General features: G+C 38.4%; 3 protein-coding genes across 7 annotated transcripts; 2 read left to right on the top strand and 1 right to left on the bottom strand.

The window, feature by feature from the left end:
* Nucleotides 1–1,002: 1,002 nt before the first annotated feature.
* On the bottom strand, nucleotides 1,003–20,865 carry LOC141908170 (neutrophil cytosol factor 2-like). 5 transcript variants are annotated; one of them, XM_074798060.1, is made up of 7 exons: nucleotides 20,783–20,865; nucleotides 3,686–3,868; nucleotides 3,478–3,560; nucleotides 3,148–3,262; nucleotides 2,920–3,060; nucleotides 2,726–2,839; nucleotides 1,003–2,327 (listed from the first exon to the last, which is right to left on the bottom strand). In XM_074798060.1, exons 2-7 carry the CDS (start codon nucleotides 3,860–3,862, stop codon nucleotides 1,797–1,799), a joined length of 1,161 nt encoding a protein of 386 aa, XP_074654161.1. In that variant the 5' UTR covers nucleotides 3,863–3,868; nucleotides 20,783–20,865; the 3' UTR covers nucleotides 1,003–1,796. The 5 variants fall into 5 exon arrangements, with proteins under 5 accessions (XP_074654161.1, XP_074654166.1, XP_074654165.1 ...); XM_074798065.1 differs by having other exon boundaries at nucleotides 20,789–20,818; XM_074798064.1 differs by lacking the exon at nucleotides 20,783–20,865 and adding an exon at nucleotides 9,856–10,014.
* Nucleotides 4,425–7,481, top strand: LOC141908163 (uncharacterized). Its single transcript, XM_074798054.1, has 2 exons — nucleotides 4,425–4,468; nucleotides 5,237–7,481. The coding sequence occupies exon 2, from the start codon at nucleotides 5,240–5,242 to the stop codon at nucleotides 7,427–7,429; it is 2,190 nt and encodes a 729-aa protein (XP_074654155.1). The 5' UTR covers nucleotides 4,425–4,468; nucleotides 5,237–5,239; the 3' UTR covers nucleotides 7,430–7,481.
* Nucleotides 17,062–17,799, top strand: LOC141909207 (uncharacterized). The gene has a single exon (XM_074799592.1). It carries the CDS (start codon nucleotides 17,062–17,064, stop codon nucleotides 17,797–17,799), a length of 738 nt encoding a protein of 245 aa, XP_074655693.1.
* Nucleotides 20,866–20,867: the final 2 nt, after the last annotated feature.

The raw sequence follows: 20,867 nt of genomic DNA, 5'->3' as shown, positions 1-20,867 counted from the left end.
GTATTTTGAAGTATTTTTTCATGAAAATGTGGAAGGTTATTGCGATAATGGCGTGGCTTTTCTGTGTTTCGTCGGCAAGTCTAAACGAAGCTGAACAATTCCGAGAACAAGAATATGAACTATTTTCAAATGAAGCGCGCCTTACACAATATGATCAATATTTGAAAGAAAGTATTTTCGTATGTGCAGTACAGGCCCTTATGACTGATGGTGTATCTCACTTTTCATACTCAATTGCATCAGAAAAGTGCATTCTGTACAGAAAAGCAAGTGATGACAATTTTCTGATGGCAACCATAATCAGACAGACCGCAAATCTTTTTGGGAAGTCAAGTGGTATGGATAATACTTCAGAACTATTTGGTAACTATACAATATTTTCAACACATTTTTCTAATCTAAATGTGCACGTAAATTCAATTTGCTAAATACCTTTCGGTTTGCAGTATGTTCACCAAACTACTTTGTACTCGGCGAAGGGTGTTATTTCTTCGGTGATGAATTTGTCTTGGAACAAAAGGACGCGGAGGCAACATGTCGGAACATGTCAAATGGCCGTTTACTCCAAACGGAAACTTATTCTGAATTTGAAACTATACGAAATTATATCCGAAGTCAGAACAGTAAGCAAAAAGCTTTCATATCTTAAAAAATCTGGTGGTCACACTTCGGGAAAAACTTTTGCCAAATATTTTTCCATTTGTTTTTATCTAACAGCCCCAAATACGCATGACTTCTGGACTGGTGGATACAGAATGCCAAACGGTACATTCCTCTGGCTGCCAAGTGGACAGATCATAGACCAATCATTTAAAGGTTGGGGATATAATCAACCAGATGGCCTCTTGGCAGAATCCTCTGCTGTAGTTATCATCGGTATACAACTCAAGCTCTTGGACCCAACATCCGAGCACTGGCTTACTGATGCACCGCCAAAAGCTACTCTTTCAATAACACTTAAGCGCCAAATGAGATATATTTGTGAAACACCTCGATTATAAACTCTACATGGTAATTCTTTATTAATAACTGGTAATTAGAAATGCTTACCACATCATGTTACAACAGCAGATTGTGTTTAGAAACTGCAATATCTTTGCGTCTAGTTTAATGTCAAAACCAACAAACTACAATAGACTCCGCTTAAATCGGACCTTTTGGGACCATAAGAATATGTCCGACTTCAGTGATATCCGAGTTGGATGTTATGTTTTACATACATATATGTCAACAAACTACTGAGGCGATTCGAGCGGAGTCTACTGTACTACAATCTCGCTATGTATCCGAATATAACTGATACTGCAATTATGTAAAAACTCTGTTCACAACAGTTAAATTCGTGATACAAAGGAAAAGTTCAAAAAATGGCACACGTTGATTTATGTATATATAGTATAGGTACGAGCAGTATGATTATTTCATAGATTAAATTATAATGCACATAATCTTATGCAAAATAATTATTGAGACATATCAGCAATATTGTTTTTCATCATAAAAATTGTATTTCTCAGAGCACCAATATCTGGATATCATTTCAGATTATACGATTTTAATCATGTAATAATTAACAAGTGATGTAAAACAAATCTAACATTTCTATCGTCTAAATCAAACATGCTTGCTAGCGGAATAAAAACGGTAATCAATAAATGACAGGAGACAATGTAACATGATTCAATAAAATAAAATTTCATCACAGCTAAATTTTCATTCCTAAAGTTATATCAAAAATAGGAGGTTAACACCGAATGATTGTACATTTTTTACACCTGAGGATCTTTGCATGTTCACTAGGTTTTTCTAAGGTGTACAGGAGCTCGTGGTGGTATACGGGTTGGAGGCGACAATAAATCGCTATTTGTTACGACACTCCTACTACTAATACTGCTAGAGTCACGCTTAAAGTCATTATTCCAGAACGTCGGAAGATTTGGACCATGTAAATGTTCCTTATCTATCACTTTTCGGAAGTTCATCGAACTATCATCAGGTTTTTTATTAAGTCGCGACTTATTTTCGAAGGCGGCTGCCAAACTTTCGACGCCGGAATGAACAGTCATCCGAGGTTTGTTTTTCGACGCTGACAGGTCACAGTTCTTCGAGACGGGCGCACTCTTCTGCTCATTAGAAACCGGAGAAGGCGAAGAACGCGGCCTCGGAGGAGGTGGAGGCCGTAATCGAATCGGAGGTGGAGTAATCGATCGAACTGTCTCATTAGTCCGAGGTAAAGGTTGCCTTCTCGAGAGCGGTGGAGTCAATGAACGAATGTGTGGTCCGATAAATCCAGTAATTCTATCATCTGGAGAGTGTGCTGCAATGATCTGAAAAATAATAGAAAAATCTACTCATTCAACCATTACCAGCATCAATTGAAAGTACTATCTCATCTTCAATCAAGCATAAATCATTGGCTGACATCACAGGCCCGTTCGAACGATCCCTCCGCAAAAAATTCAGTTCCGCTCATTTTTAATTTGTAAGCAAAAATCTAACACTTTCAACTATCACGACATATTCATGTATATCAAATTTGTTTATTAACTTCGACCTTTGTTATATCAGAAATTGCTCTAAGACCATATAAGAGCATCACATTTTCCAAATTTACTTGGGGAGGGCCTCTGAACCCCGTTCAAATCGAGCCAAATTAACAACGAACGCACTCCCATCTCTCATGCTATGGGCTTGCATCACCTGGCTTCTTTGCGTATTTACAAACCTTTGTTTTGTCCCGCTCGAGGTAATCGATGTCTTTAGTGCTGCTGATAATCGCTTTCGCTGGACGGAACAGACGATCGTACGAAATGCGAACGGGTTTCAAATTCTCACCACTCTGAAAAAGATAGACGAAAGCTTACTAAAACAACTCACCTTTTACATATAACTTGACATCTAAGAATTAAAAAGGCATACTTGCATAGCGGTCAACGTGTCATCGATAAACTTGTGTCGACCTTGAACTTTACAAGAACACTTTTTGGCGTCTACAAGTTGTGATTGAGCTTTTTCGTAACTACCACTAAACCAGTAACACAAACTTAAATTGTGAAGAACCTGAAGGAAATAGATAAAGAACGCATAGTATTTGAATATTGCTGTACAGTGAATTTCTTTCCTCTCATGTATAGTGATTTATTGTACCTGACAGGTGGAAACTTTTACTCTTAAACCAAATTGACCCGATTGGTAACTGATCAAGCAGAGTTCAGGCAGAAAGTTTAAAGCCATCAGCAAATCATTCTCACATTCGGATATCCTGAAAGTAAAAAAAATGTGTCCATTTGTTTTCGATATAGGGATGATCGTCCCTCCTGGTCATTTAATGATTTGATTTCAAGCTTAAATGGTTATGTCCCTTAGGATTTGATTTTGTGTGTATAGACTCAAGGCGAGTGACCGATTAAGATCTATTTCATCTTTATCAATTGAATCATTGAAATCAATCTATCAACGAAATACCCGAATACTGACCGGTTTAAAGCGTAGAAGATATTTGCTCTTTGAAGAAGTGCCACAACTGAACGGTTATCTTTACTCAAAGCTTCACTGAAATACTAGATAGAAATATAGACAATTACAGAAAAGATTTTCAACAAAATTTCAAAACAGACAACAAGCCCTTATCAAATCCATGACATGAGACAAACAATATCTACTTAAGAAGGACATAGATAGATACCTCTATTGCTTGTGACTGGTTATCTAACAGAGCACTGATACATCCCATATTATAGAGTATCTTCGATGATTTGCTGTTTATTCGTTGGAACGTTTGCAAACTCTGTTCGTAGTTTTTTTCATCGGCAAACTTCATTGCAGTTATCCACGTCGTTACTGTATCCATTGAAAGATCCATTTCCACCTATATGAGAAATATATCTCACTATTACAGAAACGACAAATTCACAGCAGCAGTTCACAGCAGTTCTCTTCTAACGACTAAATCCAATGCCGGTTAAGACCTATCTATTTCACCCGATTGTTCGTGTGATATTGAAGTACGCAAGTTAAGTCATTAAAACAGCACGTATGAGACGTGCATTAATAGAATAGAATTATGACTGTTCATGTCAACAAGTAGGTCTACAAGACAATAATATCATACCCGCGGGTCATAAAATATGCCTGATTGAAACTTCAACAAAAGATCTCAACTAAATATAGTACGATTTGTAATCGTCAAACCATTCGGTTGATAAAAAGCCAAGTTTATATATGTTGAGAAAAACTTATGTTGAAAACCGTACCTCAGGTCAAAGTGTCCGAAATCGATTGTCAAAATTTTGAGATCTCGATCATATGTACATTGTGATAGTGTTGGAATAATTGAAAAGCATTGATAAGAATGACTGACAGAATGTGATAATCATACGAATATCTATAACCCAGTTCGGCGGACATTTTGTCAGTCATGTGACAACTGTTGTCGTACATACGATTCCGTCATGACACCGTCGAAAATGTAAATAAACAAGACTGAATCGGGTTGGTACCAGTCTTTTAACCTAACAATGAGTCACTTTTTAAAAATGTGTTGAATTGTCTCAAGTGAGTAGCCTCAATATACCAATAACAATACAATATCTTAGGGCACTATCAATAATATTTTGGTAGATCTCTTGTGACAAGAGTTATGGAGGGGCTGTGTTACCTGGTGTCGAATGAGTAATCGTGAAGACTGGTTGTACTTTGAAGGTTAACCTGCTTCTATTCCAATTACAAGTTTTCCCTACTAGTATACAGTAACTTCATCAGGTAAATGAGCAGATCATCTAAGAAAAAAAATTTTCTTAACCTTCAAGTATTATTTGTCTTGTCATATGATCCCAAAAACCAGCCTGATTGAAAAACCGTCTCATATTCAGAGACGGGATACCCAATAAAATTCATGTACAACCCTGTGATCTATTGCACTTACAAATGTCCAGGCTGCCAACCTCTGAAAAGCGGTATCAGTAACAAGTTGAATTTTTTTCAGTCACATTACATTGAAAAATGAAAGAAAATGTTCCCAATTAATCAGTCATTAACAGTAAAACCCTCAGTAACATCATTCATATTTCTGTATGCATCAAACAAATCAAATCGAATCAGTATTTCTCATCATGAAATAGTAACAAATACTGAAAATCAGGAACAGTTGACATCTCTGAAATGTCATCAATAATGCAAATCTATATCAGATAATATGATATTGAAAATTGACGAAATTATTTCATTTCTTTCTCAGGCGATGGGTGTTTCTAAAGCGTACATCAACAGCGCTGTCATTCACGCCGTTGAGACCGGTAACAAACGTCTGATCGTCGAACTACGAGAATCTTACTCATCGATCGGAGCGTACGTAGACGTTACGTATCTATTCACTCACGTACTACACAGCACCAGCCGTCTGCAAGTCGAAGTCGCCGAAATCGTCGACGCCCTTTTCGCCGACAGGATGAAAGTGAAATCGTCGGTGTCGTCGAAGTATCTACGATTCGTCGTCGAGAACGGTTTCTACGTAATGATCGCCGTGCTGTTACGACACGCGGTCGAAACCGATTACATGACGTCGATGCGATCTCCGTTAGCGATATCCGTCATCTGTACGACGCTGGTACAGGACGGCGAGGAAGCTTTCTCCGTTCGCCGTATACGCGAACTCGAATGCGAATTCGAATCGAAAGGCGTACTGCAGACTTTGCTCGACCACGAACTGGCCACGAATCGGACGATTCTAGAACATTACGGTTGTAAATGTTTGTCCGAACTCGTTCTATGTATTTGGTACGAAGAATGCTCGTGGGGACGCGAAGAAATCGTTCGGCCGTATCTCGTCAAATATCCGGAATGTCGTCTGCCCGATCAGTTACAGAAAGCGTTACTGTTGAGCGGCAGATGGGGACACTCGGCCGTCGTGAAGCTGTTGATATCGTATCTACCGAATCCATCGGAGCTGCGCGCGATAACACCGATATGCGATGACATTTTAAAAATAATATACGTCTACAAATTCAGTCTGCTTAATTTGAACCCGGAATGGATCGAAGCGCGCGATGAAACTCTGTTTAATCTAGCCATCAAGAACAATTGCGTAACGTGTACCGAAGAACTACTAGAGATCGGCTGGCCGATTGATTATCATTTCGCGAGCGACCAAGGAAAAACGTCGCTGCATCTGGCAGTCCAGAAGGGTTACATCGATATGGTCAGACTACTGTCGTCTCGAGGAGCCGATATCGACGCCGTTGACAGCACAAATCGGACACCGCTGCACATCGCTGTAAAACGCGATCGTTTTGAAATCGTGAAATTTCTCCTCGCGAATGATGCGGACATTTCGCTGAAAGATTGGATGGATCAAACTGCTCTACACACAGCATGCATCTATCAAAGGCATGAGATAATCGAGCTCCTGGTTGAGCACGGAGCTGATATCAATTCAAAAGGACACCACGACCAGTCTCCGATAAGTATAGCGTGCGCGCTCGTTCCCGAAAATCTCCAACTCGTTCGATATTTCGTCGAAGCGGGCGCCGATGTCGATCAAACGTCTCAAGGCGGGATGACTCCTCTCGCCGTTGCCGCGAGGAACGGATACGCGGCAGTTACGAAGCTTCTGCTCGAGAACGGAGCAGACGCTCGTTACATCTTACCCGGTTTAAACGAATCCATACTGCTGATGGTTTGTCGTAGTTACGCTCCGCAGGTCGGCCACGAAATCGCCGGCACGTTTTACGAACGAATGGAGACGATCATTTCTTCGCTGATCGATCACGGCGCGCGTCCGAACCCGAGTTCGAAATACAACGCGTTCGTCTACGCGTGTTTGTACCCGCCGTATCTTCAACTACTGAAATCGAAACTTTCACCGGACGACATTAAACGCGGTATACCGAAAATGTCTTTAGGTTCGTTGTTGGCGAGTCCGCCGGCGTTCTTACAAAATACGTTCGTCATGGTCAGGGCAATTCGCGAAATCATCGATCTTACGGGAGGCATCGGCGATATACGTCTCGAGACTCTGGCGACAATAAAAAACTACAGCTTAGAAATCGCCGTCGTCGAAGAGTGCTGCGGATACCTTCGTTTAGAACATGAAAAGGACCGGCGTTTAGACGCGTACGTGCGCGCGATATGTAAGAAACCGTACGCTTTAGAATTCATAACTCGTCTAAGAGAGTGTAATTTACTCGGGGAAACCAGTCGTACGTTGATGAATCGAGTGTTTTGCGACTGTCCGTCGATACCGCCGGCGCTCAAGAAATCCATACGAGAATCGCTGTCTCAACCGTTAACGCTGTCTTCGCATTGTCGCATCTCGTTCCGTCGCGCGGTCGCCGTAGCGGGGAGATCTAGCGTCGTAAATGCGCTATCTCGCATTCATACGCCGGCGAAAATTATTCGTTTCATCGCATGGAGAAACATAGACCAACAATGAATATCAAGAATGTGACACTTTTTCCATTTATTAATAAGTTATTTCTATTTTTTACATCACTTTTACTTTATATATATATATATATATATATATATATATATATATATTCATTTATTTTTCATTTTCACAATGCATGACATAATCATTTGAAAAACAAAGCTGATAATTTCAATTGTTTCAATAGATTTATATACAATATTCTATCAGTAATAAATGTAATTACTATTTTTTACTGTTATATATAACTGTAAATCATGTTCATATTAAAAACAGTCAGTTGTAGACTGATCCCGTTCGAACATTTCATCTGAAGACCGGGTCAAACGATGATTCAAAGCATCATAAAAGAGCAAAGACCAGATATTCAGGATTATCATTTAAAAGTATTTTTTTTACTTTGATAACAAATAAAAATGTGTTTTTGTCTATTCTTTCGCACCATTTTCTATTGGACACATTCGGAAGCACTGGGATTTTAATATGAACTTAATTTCGCGACCCAACATCACGTATATGTAGAAATTGATGCAATTATTTGCTGTAAAAAATACACCCCCGACCTCGTCGGCCATATTGAATGAGAATGTTGTTAATAAATGTGGTAAAAATACTCGGACGAAAGTCATCACCGTAATTGGTGAATAACAGATGACAAAACAAATAGATGTTCCCAACAACATGACAGTAGCTCTTATTGTTGATGCTTGTTTTCCACTACCCTGACCAAAGTCTTTCTGTTGGAAAAGAGAAAGTACTGTTGTGCTGTTGAGAAATACAACCAAAAACATGGGAACGATTATAAGAAAGGCCCGGGCATATATGTGAGTGATGGCCGCATCATTGGATGTGACAATGCACCCATAACCCTCAACAAACAATCCATTTGGGATATTCGGCCACATTTGACTGCAAAATCCGAGTAGACACATGATGGAAGTTATAAACCGCGCCGTACGAGGGGTGCACATTAGTCGACCTTTCATCGGGAATAAAACGACCACAAAACGTTCGAACGACACTAAAACGATCAACCACGATGAAACGAGATGAGAATAATCGCCGAGAATTTCGACGGTCAGACAAGCGGCTAACGACTGATCGAAACGTATCAGCACCGAATCATTGCCGAAAACATGAACGTAGAATAAATTGATTAACATGAATAAACGTAGCGTCATACAAGCATTGTCCGAAACAGAGAGAACTATTAGATATGTGCTGTATGAATGCTTTCTTAAGTCTGGTGAAATCATGACCAGAAATGCTAAACAGTTACCGACAATTCCAAATATACAGAGAAATCCATAAATGAAGATATAAATGATAGCTCTTCGATAACTGATGCCGTAGATTTCAACCAATCCAGTGAAGAAATCTTTCGTCCACCCAGGTGGTAAGGTAGAGTTTGCTGACATCGCTGAACCGATAGTATATCGATGTTCATAATGCTGAGATATTATGAAATCTTATCATCTGAATGGTAAATATCATTGTGTACTGAGAAACTTGCCGGAAGGTTTAAGAATTATGTTTCAAGTTCGGTGTTTTCATGGTCTGGCAATTTGATTCGAAAACCGACTGGCTACATGAAATACAATCTACACTTCGTTGGTCGATTTACTTTCCTTAAGTACAATATTTTCATTCATCTTTGCGTTAACTTGGAGACATTTTATGGCTTGTGCAATAGAGGAATTTATCTTTCTTATAGGATACATCTCAGTAGAATCTACAACCAGACCTGAGGGCCCAGTTTCGCAAAAAGGTTTAAATCTTAAATCAATTTCATTTCTTCATTAATTCAGTTTATCTTACCGGGTAAATCAATTTAAGCCTTAATCCTTTGTGTGAAACTGGGCTGGGTAATTGAATTTGTCCATATGGACATCCATCTATCAATTTCTGGGTAGTCATCATAAGATGACTGAAATTTGATCCCTTTAAAATCAATCTTTCCTTCAATCTTGCCTGAAGACTTCAGCCTGCTTGGTCGAGTATTGTGAGGTTGGAGTTTCGAAGTTTTGCGCTAACTAGTGAGGTTGAGCAGTAAAGATTCGTGTCAACTACAGGGAGTTATGCAGGATTTTGGAAAAACTAGTTAGGTTGGACCTCAAAGATTTTGCACCAACTAGTGAGGTTGGACAGTGTAAATTTTGTTCAAACTAGTGAGGTTCGACAGTGTAAATTTTGTAATTTTTTATTACTAAGATCTCTCTCAGGCTGCAACACTTGTATTATAGTAAGCTTATATCATTGTCATCTGATCCATTGCATGTGATACGACTTACTTGAAAATTTGGTCATCAAGCTACGAAATTTACCAACCAAATAAGTAACAGGGACAATCCCTATTTCAAGATCAAAAAAAAATATCTAGCCCTTGGATGTTTACAGGTTTCTACAGGTCTTTTCCTCGGTTCTCATACCTTTGTTTGGCTCGCGCTTTTGGGAAATTCCTCATCATTCTCTGGGTGACTTGTACCCTAGCAGACTTTTTCTCGTGAATTCGGGCTGAAGGCTTCACGCCCCTTGCTATATTTTGAACCAAATGACGCAATTTTCGGCGGATTGTTGCTGCCGGTTGAACTTGTACTTTGGTAACTTCTTGTTTGATACCTATCCTTGGATAACTTGGATAAGAGAGGTTAGCTGCCAAGCCTTTTTATCTTGTTTAGAAATAAAACCTATTTCCTCTAACCCTTTTTTTGTTGATGAGTTTTGGGAATAGAAGAGAGGATTGAGAAAGGGAAAAAGAGAGACAGTCGCCTGATCTGATCCTCTGGATCCCTACATATTCCATTGGAAAGTCATATCTTCCCAATACTCTACAGTGGACGAGTATACATAGGAGCTGATGTCACTGAATGGAATGATTGAAAAAAATGATTGTCACAGACAGGTCCAAGAAATGCTCTAAACCGACTAATGCAAAGCATTTTTCACTTACCCATCAATTCTAAACGATGTATTAGTTAATGGTCTAGAAGACCATTGGTCTGTTAATATCTATTTCAATAGAAAATCATTTAATTTTGGAGCATTGATTCCTAACCACTGAACGGATATCACGTCCTAACATCACGTATATATAGAAATTGATACAATTATTTGTGGTTAAAAATACGACTCCGACCTCGTCGGCCATATTGAATGAGAATGTCGTTAATAAATGTGGTAAAAACACTCGGACGAAAGTCATCACCGTAATTGGTGAATAACAGATTACAAAACAAATAGATGTTCCCAACAGCATGACAGTAGCTCTTATTGTGGATGCTTGTTTTCCACTACCCTGACCAAAGTCTTTCTGTTGGAAAAGCGAAATCACCGTCGTGCAGTTAAGTACGACTACTAAAAACATTGGACAAATAATTGAACAACTTCTAGCATAGATGTATGTACTAGGGGCTGCTTCAGGTGTAACCACACATCCATAGCCAGGTACAAATACACCATTTGGTATATTCGGCCACATTTGACTGCAAAATCCGAGTAGACACATGATCGAAGTTATAAACCGCGCCGTACGAGGGGTACACATTAGTCGACCTTTCATCGGGAATAAAACGACCACAAAACGTTCGAACGACACTAAATCGATCAACCACGATGAAACGAGATGAAAATAATCGCCGAGAATTTCAACGGTCAAACAAGCGGCTAACGACTGATCGAAACGTATTAGCGCCGAAACATTGCCGAAAACATGAACGTAGAATAAATTGATTAACATGAATAATCGTAGCGTCATACAAGCATTGTCCGAAACAGAGAGAACTATTAGATATGTGCTGTATGAATGCTTTCTTAAGTCTGGCGAAATCATCACCAGAAATGCTGAACAGTTACCGACAATTCCGAAGATGCAGAGAAATCCATAGACGAAGATATAAACCAAAGCTCTTCCATAACTGATGCCGTCGATTTCAATCATTACAGTGAAGAAATCTTTTACCCATCCATCGGGCAACGTGAAATTGATCGGTGTCGGTTCCATGATGGAAGTTATACTGATAGATATGCAGTAGTGTATAAAAATGTGTAATCTAAATATGTTCGGTGGATGAAATGATCGATTTTAAGGCTTTAAATTTCAACCATCTTTGATAATTGGTTAGGAGTTAGATTCCGTTACACATCATGCTTCCTTCTTTTACCTTATCAAATGTATATTAGATCCCGTCGTAAGTGTAGTTTAGAAAAGTATAAACCTCGCTGAACGATACCAAAATCTGTAACTTGAAAGAGGAGTCGTAAAAAAGCTATGTTAACCATGGTGTCAAATCAGTAAATGTGAAGACTGATGGATAGTACCAAACTGAAGCTGCTTTGCCTCATATCTCGATAAAATCAGGTTAACCTATTAAGTACCATCAGAAATACATAAAGAGACAATGTATCATTTATGCATTTTTGGTACTATGCATCAGTCTTCACATTCACAGATGTGTCACCACGTTAACGCGGCTTTTCTACAACTCCTCTTTCAAGTGACAGATTTTGCTATCGTTCAGTGAGGTTTATCTTAAAAAGAAAAAAAAAACAATTTTTCCGAATTTCACCGATGACAGGATCTAATAAACATTCATTCAAAAAAGTAAAGGATGCAGGCAGTGCGATGTGTAACTGGATATAACTCCCAAACAATTCACAAAGATGACTGAAATTAGAAATCATTAAAATCAATCATTTCGTCCGACGAACATATTCAATTACGTTTTGAATATCACATTTTTGACTATACATCAAATCTATCACCGTAACTTCATCATGGAACCGATACCTATCAATTTCACGTTGCCCGATGGATGGATAAAAGATTTCTTCAATGTGATGATTGAAATCGATGGCATCAGTTATCGAAGAGCTATCGTTTATATCTTCATTTTTGGATTTCTTTGCATATTTGGAATTGTTGGTAACTGTTTAGCATTTCTGGTAATGATTTCCCCAGACTTAAGAAAGCATTCATACAGCACATATCTAATAGTTCTCTCTGTTTCGGACAATGCTTGTATGACGTTACGTTTATTCATGTTAATCAATTTATTCTACGTTCATGTTTTCGGCAATGTTTCGGTGCTGATACGTTTCGATCAGTCGTTAGCCACTTGTTTGACCGTCGAAATTCTTGGCGATTATTTTCATCTCGTTTCATCGTGGTTGATCGTTTTAGTGTCGTTCGAACGTTTTGTGGTCGTTTTATTCCCGATGAAAGGTCGACTAATGTGCACCCCTCGTACGGCGTGGTTTATAATTTTAATCATGTGTCTACTCGGATTTTGCAGTCAAATGTGGCCTAATATACCAAATGGTGTATTTGTACCTGGCTATGGATGTGTGGTTACACCTGAAGCAGCCCCTAGTACATACATCTATGCTGGAATTCTTTTTATTGTTTGTCCAATGTTTTTAGTAGTGATAATGAACTGCACGACAGTGATTTCACTTTTCCAACAGAAAGACTTTGGTCAGGGTAGTGGAAAACAAGCATCAACAATAAGAGCTACAGTCATGTTGTTGGGAACATCTATTTGTTTTGTAATCTGCTATTCACCAATTACAGTCATGACTTTCGTCCGAGTGTTTTTACCAGATTCAGTAAATACATTCTCATACAATATAGCCCATGAGGTCGAAACTGTTTTTTTCACCGCTAATAATTGCATCAATTTCTACATATATGTGATGTTAGGTCGCGATATCCGTGCAGTGGTTAGGACTCGATGCTCCAAAACAGGACGAGCGATTTTCATAATGAAATAGAGAAACGATCAGCTGATTCAAAAAAACATCTGTTATCTTTTATCATCTGCGCTCCATAATATCCAGATGTTTGTAATCTTTGATGTTTTGGGAAACCTACTGTGATATAAAACGCAAATTATATCCAATCAGAACATACTCATCATTTAGATAATCCACCAAATTCATCAATTCAAAAGGTGCATTATTAATCTAAACTTATATGTTGTTATAGCCATTGCTGATGAAGATCAATTTCAGTTGTGTCAATTAAGCACCACCAATTCATTTAAACAACTCACTATCCGACAAACTAATCATAACATCATAAGAGACACAAACCAAGTCACAAACATCCTCCTTGGGGAATCGCTCACCATCAATCGAAACTTTGATGGATTCAACCATAATAAGGTGAAAGCAAACTCTTGGTCACTATGTAGGAGTCAAAATAATTTCACGGAATTCCTCAAAGAGAATATCAGGATAGCGAGATTTCAATAGTACCTAAGCCGCAGGAAGATATGCTTAATCTGCGGGAACCATCATCGAAGCTTGATGAGATCATCGCCGGAGTTAGGCAGAGCATCATACAAATGCCCATCAGAATTAGCCTGGCAGGAATTAGAAAAAGCCAGAGAAAATACGATTGATTTGCTCGTGTTCAATTTCCTTATCCAGTTGGTGGAGAAGTTTCTCACCATCTCGTTCAGCTTCCTCAATAACGAAATTCCTAAGCCAACCAATCAGAGTGTGGCTTTTCCATAATTACGTCAGAGGTGCCAAAATTCTCAGAATTTCCTGTCAAAAGCACAAATATAGGTCACAGCGAGAAAGTTGTAGAAAGCAAAAGATTTTCATCAGAGTTTTAAGCATTTTTCTCAGAAAATATTGCATCAGATGATGCAAAAAATATTGCATCATCCATTTCGAGCTTCTAGTCTCACCTATGCACATCAATTTTACTTGCTTCACAATAAGTAAACAATCCCACAGATATAATCGCTATATTTACTAAATTTTATTGCACAATTTAACATACAGGGGCCAGTTGCTCAAAAGTTGGTTCAAGCTAAAAGGTGGATAAATACCAAAGTAACGATGAACTTTCAATTGTCACTATGTCAACTATTCATCAGTTAACTCTAACCATCTTTCGAGCAACGGACCCCAGCTTGGTAGATTGCCAACAATAAAGGTAAACCAAAAATAAAAGCTTTCTATTTATAGGGCTCTCCCTATGAATACTGTTGTTTGTCCATTAACTTTACTCATTCATCTCAAGAAGCTACTATGCCTCATAGTTTCAATAAACCCAAGTTACCTTAACGTCTTGGGCCCCCAGTCTTCCTGTTTACTGATTTGACATTAGGTTAACGCGGCTCCTCTATGACTCCAAAGGTTTACCTTTGAAAGAAAAAACTTTTCTAAACTAGAGACGACAGGACCAATTTTCATTAGATAGAAATGATAGAAAACGAAGTAGACAGCAATATGAGTAACAGAATCTAACGTAATTTGAAGCGTTAAAATCAATCATTTCGTCCACCGAACATATTCCATTAGGTTTAAATATCACATTTTTTAACACTACAGCATTATATCTACGTATCGGTATAACTTTCATCATGGAACAGACACCTATCAATTTCACATTACCCGTTGGATGGGCGAAAGATTTCTTCACTGGAATGGTTGAAATTTACAGCATCAGTTATCGAAGAGCTTTCGTTTATACGTTCATTTATGGATTTCTCTGCATATTCGGAATTGTCGGTAACTGTTTAGCATTTCTGGTAATGATTTCCCCAGACTTAAGAAAGCATTCATACAGCACATATCTAATAGTTCTCTCTGTTTCGGACAATGCTTGTATGACGCTACGTTTATTCATGTTAATCAATTTATTCTACGTTCATGTTTTCGGCAATGTTTCGGTACTTATACGTTTCGATCAGTCGTTAGCCGCTTGTTTGACCGTCGAAATTCTCGGCGATTATTTTCATCTCGTTTCATCGTGGTTGATCGTTTTACTGTCGTTCGAACGTTTTGTGGTCGTTTTATTCCCAATGAAAGGTCGACTAATGTGCACCCCTCATACGGCGCAGTTTATAACTTCAATCATGTGTCTACTCGGATTTTGCAGTCAAATGTGGCCGAATATCCCAAATGGTGTATTTGTACCTGGCGTTGGATGCGTGGTTACATCTGAAGCAGCTTTAATCACATATATCTATGCTAGAAGTTTGCTAATTATTTGTCCAATGTTTTTAGTAGTAATACTGAACTGCACGACAGTATTTACTCTTTTCCAACAGAAAGACTTTGGTCAGGGTAGTGGAAAACAAGCATCAACAATAAGAGCTACTGTCATGTTGTTGGGAACATCTATTTTGTCATCTGCTATTCACCAATTACAGTCATGACTTTCGTCCGAGTATTTTTACCACACTTATTAACAACATTCTCATTCAATATGGCCGACGAGGTCGGGGGTGTATTTTTTACAGCAAATAATTGCATTAATTTCTACATATACGTGATGTTAGGACGCGACATCCGTTCAGTGGTTAGGAATCAATGCTTCAGAATAGGAGGAACAATTTTCACAAAGAAATAAAGAAATAAGCAGCCAGCTGATTTAAAAAACATCCAACGTCTATCATCTGCACTTGCTATTAATTACCTGGTGTTCAGAATCTACCTTTTTTCGGGAAAGGCTAGCATGATATAAAATGCATAATCAATTCAATCGAAACATACTGATTGTGGCAAAGATCATCCAAATTCAGAATACATAAAATCATAAGGGACCTTTTACTATAAACTTAAATGTTGTTAGGCTAAAATAAAATGACACCTTGTTTCTCCTAATCGGCGGGGTCATTTAGTAAACTGCAATAAAATTGGTAATCAGATCATTTCTATAACACTACCTGATGATCTGTTATGGTTAGTTTGATCAGGGAGGTGGTTTGATCATGATTTAAAAAAAAAAAAAAATGTAAAACCATAGGTAGGCGGCAGGCCGGGTCAACTTATAAGCTAAGCAGAAATGAGAAATGATGTATCAATTCCTTAGCCTTATATCAATTGCTGACTGAGACCAAATTCAGTTTTGCACCATTAATTCATTTAACAACCCACTATCAAATATATAAATTTGAAGGATGACACGTTAAGTGGAGGAATATTTTTCATGTATTCCATAACTACTAAATTCATTGGCGTCTCTAATGGAGAGTTCTAATGGATCTGAAAGTCTTCACCCCACCGAAAAACTCGAGAACCTAAGCCTCTTGTAGATATATGGGATGAAAATAGCTCAAATGTATAAAAGTTTTGAATGAAAATCAATGGCCAATGACACGAATATACCGGTCACTTTTAGTAGGCTTATATTTCAAGTGATTAGGATGGTCGACCGAACTTCAATTATTGTAGAATCGACCAAACATCACCGATAGAAATTAGAGATGTAAGGTCCGCACACTTTTAGGAAATTCAATCCAACTATAGAGACTCGACATTCAGGAAATGATAGAAATTTGAGAACTTTATAAAGAAAATCAATCCATCTCTTCTCAAATAATCAATGGGGTTTAAATATCGCGTTGAACTTGATGGAATGTGAAACGGATATGGACACCACCCCTATCAATGATACGCTCAACGAAGGATGGACAATAGATGCCTTCACAGCATTAGTCAAAATCTCCGGCATCAGTTACCGAAGAGCTATCGTTTATATCTTCATTTATGGATTTCTCTGCATATTTGGAATTGTCGGTAACTGTTCAGCATTTCTGGTAATGATTTCCCCAGACTTAAGAAAGCATTCATACAGCACATATCTAATAGTTCTCTCTGTTTCGGACAATGCTTGTATGACGCTACGTTTATTCACGTTAATCAATTTATTCTACGTTCATGTTTTCGGCAATGTTTCGGTGCTAATACGTTTCGATCAGTCGTTAGCCGCTTGTTTGACCGTCGAAATTCTCGGCGATTATTTTCATCTCGTTTCATCGTGGTTGATCGTTTTAGTGTCGTTCGAACGTTTTGTGGTCGTTTTATTCCCGATGAAAGGTCGACTATTGTGCACCCCTTGTACGGCGCGGTTTATAACTTTAATCATGTGTCTACTCGGATTTTGCAGTCAAATGTGGCCGAATATACCATATGGCGTATTTGTACCCGGCGTTGGATGCGTGGTTACATCTGAAGCAGCTCTAATCACATATATCTATGGACGAACTATAATAGGAATTGTTCCAATGTTTTTAGTAGTAATACTGAACTGCACGACAGTACTTTCTCTTTTCCAACAGAAAGACTTTGGTCAGGGTAGTGGAAAACAAGCATCAACGATGAAAGCTACCGTCATGTTGTTGGGAACATCTATTTGTTTTGTCATCTGCTATTCGCCTCTTATATTGACGACATTCGTACGCATACTTCTACCGCATTTGTTAGTGACGTTTTCTTTCAATATGGCCCAGGAGGTCGGCGGCGTATTCTTCACGACTAACAACTGCATTAATTTCTACATCTACGTTTTCCTAGGACGCGACATCCGTTCGGTGATTCAGAAAATCTGCTTGAAAGGATGTCAGAAATTATAAATCCGTATTAGGGATCCATTGAAATTCAGGAAACATAGGCGAATACGCATCAACAAGAACTCTGTTGCCTGTACCAGCCATTATTATATAGCCTACCGGTATTCATTTCATATTGACCACAACTCTGATGATGAAACTTACTTCTTTTGATATAATTACAAGTTCATAAACATCACAGAGCTTCATTAAGCTCCTATTGCTTCTTGTGTGCGAGAATATTCAAATTGTCTATTTTTTTCCACGTTTTTCCAACGAAATTTTCAATGCTTCAAAAAAAACTGAAAATTTGTAGGTAGTCTTTTTTTCTAACTGACAATATTTTCGGGTGTTTTTCTTTAAGTATGTTTTGCAAAGCGACTAAAGAAGGTCTTTCACAAAACTTACTACCCTTGGACTTCTACTTTCTTTGACTTTGTGAATGATTTAGGCCTGAGGGTGATTCTACATAAATATATATATATTATTCCATCAACATAGTTTACAAACCACAACGAAGCCTAAGTTCCATGAACTCTAAAGTAACGTACGTTACATTCTAACACCATCAACAACAAAAATTGGCACATTTCAAACTTAACAGCATTTACATTTTTTCTTCAAATGGAATGAATAATCATCTTCTTATCAATCCATACATAGGTCTTTGGGATCCAGGAAGAAAGACACTCTAAATATTTGGATGGATACATGAAAGCTGTGGGTACTGGAGTGTGTAATGGGTAGTGTAGTGTGATCTGTGTGCATTTATGGCCAGCACACAGATCACATTGTTCAATGGGGTTTGGTCCAGGACTCGCGAGATTTTCAACAACACGGAAGTAACGTGTAATAAATGATGACTTGAATTGCATGACTACCTACCACCCCTCATTATTGTTGGAAAACTAAACGTTCGGCACTGACTAAAAATTAGTAATAACATTTTAGAAGTGGCCAGAATTTTACCTTAGGTTCTATCTCATTTTTATTTTACAATTGCGATTGGTATAATTTTTTTTTAAACGGCCGTTAAGGCTTCATGTTTCGTCTGCAATTCACTGCAAATAGTTACGCAACTATGCACATTTCAGTGTTTTTGGCAGCTGTACACTGAATCGGCACCATTTGTGACTAGCTTCACTGCGGAATTATCATTAATTAACATCGCCATATCACATCATCAACTTATATTGTGCCTTAAAACCCTAACATCCGAAATAATTGAAATGCACACACGATTTCTATCATTGAAAATTGAGAGAGTGGCCATGTTTGTGTTCGCTGCTTCGCGTATATCCCGCGCGGTGGTGCAGCCGCCGGAGTGGGGCCGATACGTCCAGAGGAAAAATTTGACATCCGGAATACAAATCTCAATTTCTAGTCACTTTAGTGTCATTAGTTTTCGGGTGTCTGTACAGGGTCCGTGTGTGTTGCGGTGTTGTGACCGCTCTGATTGAAATTGGCGTTAGTATAAGTCATAAATGACTGAGATGGGTTCTGAAAAAATAATAGGCTCTTATAAACAAATAGAATTCAACCCTAGGACATATAGCTTGCTTGCAAAACTAGCTTTGGTGGTGGTCAGTTTCGGCAGGGGTATCCACAGGGACTTGTCACGACTGATAATGGATGAGACCAATGATGGGGGTACCAGTATCCCTGCAACTGTATAATAAAATAACAAGGGTGGCAACAAATTTTCAATCTGACAATGACTTCTCCACTTCAATCGACTGTAATTCCAAAAATTCTCAACCAATTCACATGAAATAAGCTTTAATACAACCTAGAAGACTTTCTGCTTCGAACGAACCTACAACCACCACTCTCCGACAATTATCTCACAACGAAATCACCTTTTTTTACGAGAGATAGCTCAAAATGGAGGTGTACCGATTCTATGGTGGACAGCAAAATGGTCGTTTTTTTCAATTCAAACGATGATTTCTATGTGAGATCTTAGAGAAAACCCCAACAAACCATACATTTTTTAAAACTACGCGGTCATACCTGTACGCTTATCTCATTTATCTGTATAATCCACGCGATGGGTGAGCTCACAAGCTCAAAATCGAAAATGAGGATGAACACGGCGTTCAACTTGTCATCAACTGGGCGGCCATTAATCACGTGATATCGTAGAAACGGGCTTAATATTTCACGCGCATTGATTGGCTTAGAGATTTCGAAAAACATTACAAAATTTATTAAAAGTTCTGTTAATTAATAAAATATCCGTATTATGAAAATATAGTGCAACATTCGTCTGAGGGGTGGTATTATTAGCAAATATTTCCTTTTTTCAAGTCTACAGACGTAGACTTGTCGCGGTTCTATTAACATAGCCCGAACCTGCACGTCACGTGATTAATGGCCGCCAGCGCGATAGTGCGAGGTGACTTTTTCGTATATTTGTTCGATTTTGAGCTTGCGAGCTCACCCATCGCGTGGATTATACAAATAAATGAGATAAGCGTACAGGTATGACCGCGTAGTTTTAAAAAATGTATGGTTTGTTGGGGTTATCTCTAAGATTTCACATAGAAATCATCGTTTGAAGTGAAAAATACGACCATTTTGCTGTCCACCATAGAATCGGTACACCTCCAATTTGAGCTATCTCTCGTCAAAAAACGGTGATTTCGTTGTGAGATAATTGTCCTAGAGTGGTGGTTAAAGGCTCGTTGGAAGCAGAAAGTCTTCTAGGTTGTATTAAAGCTTATTTCATGTGAATCGGTTGAGAATTTTTGGAATTACAGTCGATTGAAGTGGAGAAGTCATTGTCAGATTGAAAATTTGTTGCCACCCCTGTTTTTTATATTATACAGGGATAGTGGACCTGGTCATTGATATTGGTTTTATTCATTCACTATCAATTGTGACAAGTCCCTGTGGGGGTATCAGGAGACCACCAATTTCCAACAGCTTTTTGAAGCATTTTTCATTCATGACAACCAACATGCTATTCACAAACGTAAACAGAAGGAACAGAGAAATAACTTACATTTACTAATCTTCACAGAACAAACGCCGTCAGATCATGAACAATGATTCTTTTGTCCGGCTTCTCGCCCACGCTTCAACGACCA

Source organism: Tubulanus polymorphus, chromosome 7, assembly GCF_964204645.1.
Source record: "Tubulanus polymorphus chromosome 7, tnTubPoly1.2, whole genome shotgun sequence".
Classification (NCBI taxonomy): Eukaryota; Metazoa; Nemertea; class Palaeonemertea; order Tubulaniformes; family Tubulanidae; genus Tubulanus; species Tubulanus polymorphus.
The sequence above is the reverse complement of the archived record's forward strand: the minus strand, read 5'-3'. Positions and strand labels throughout refer to the sequence as shown.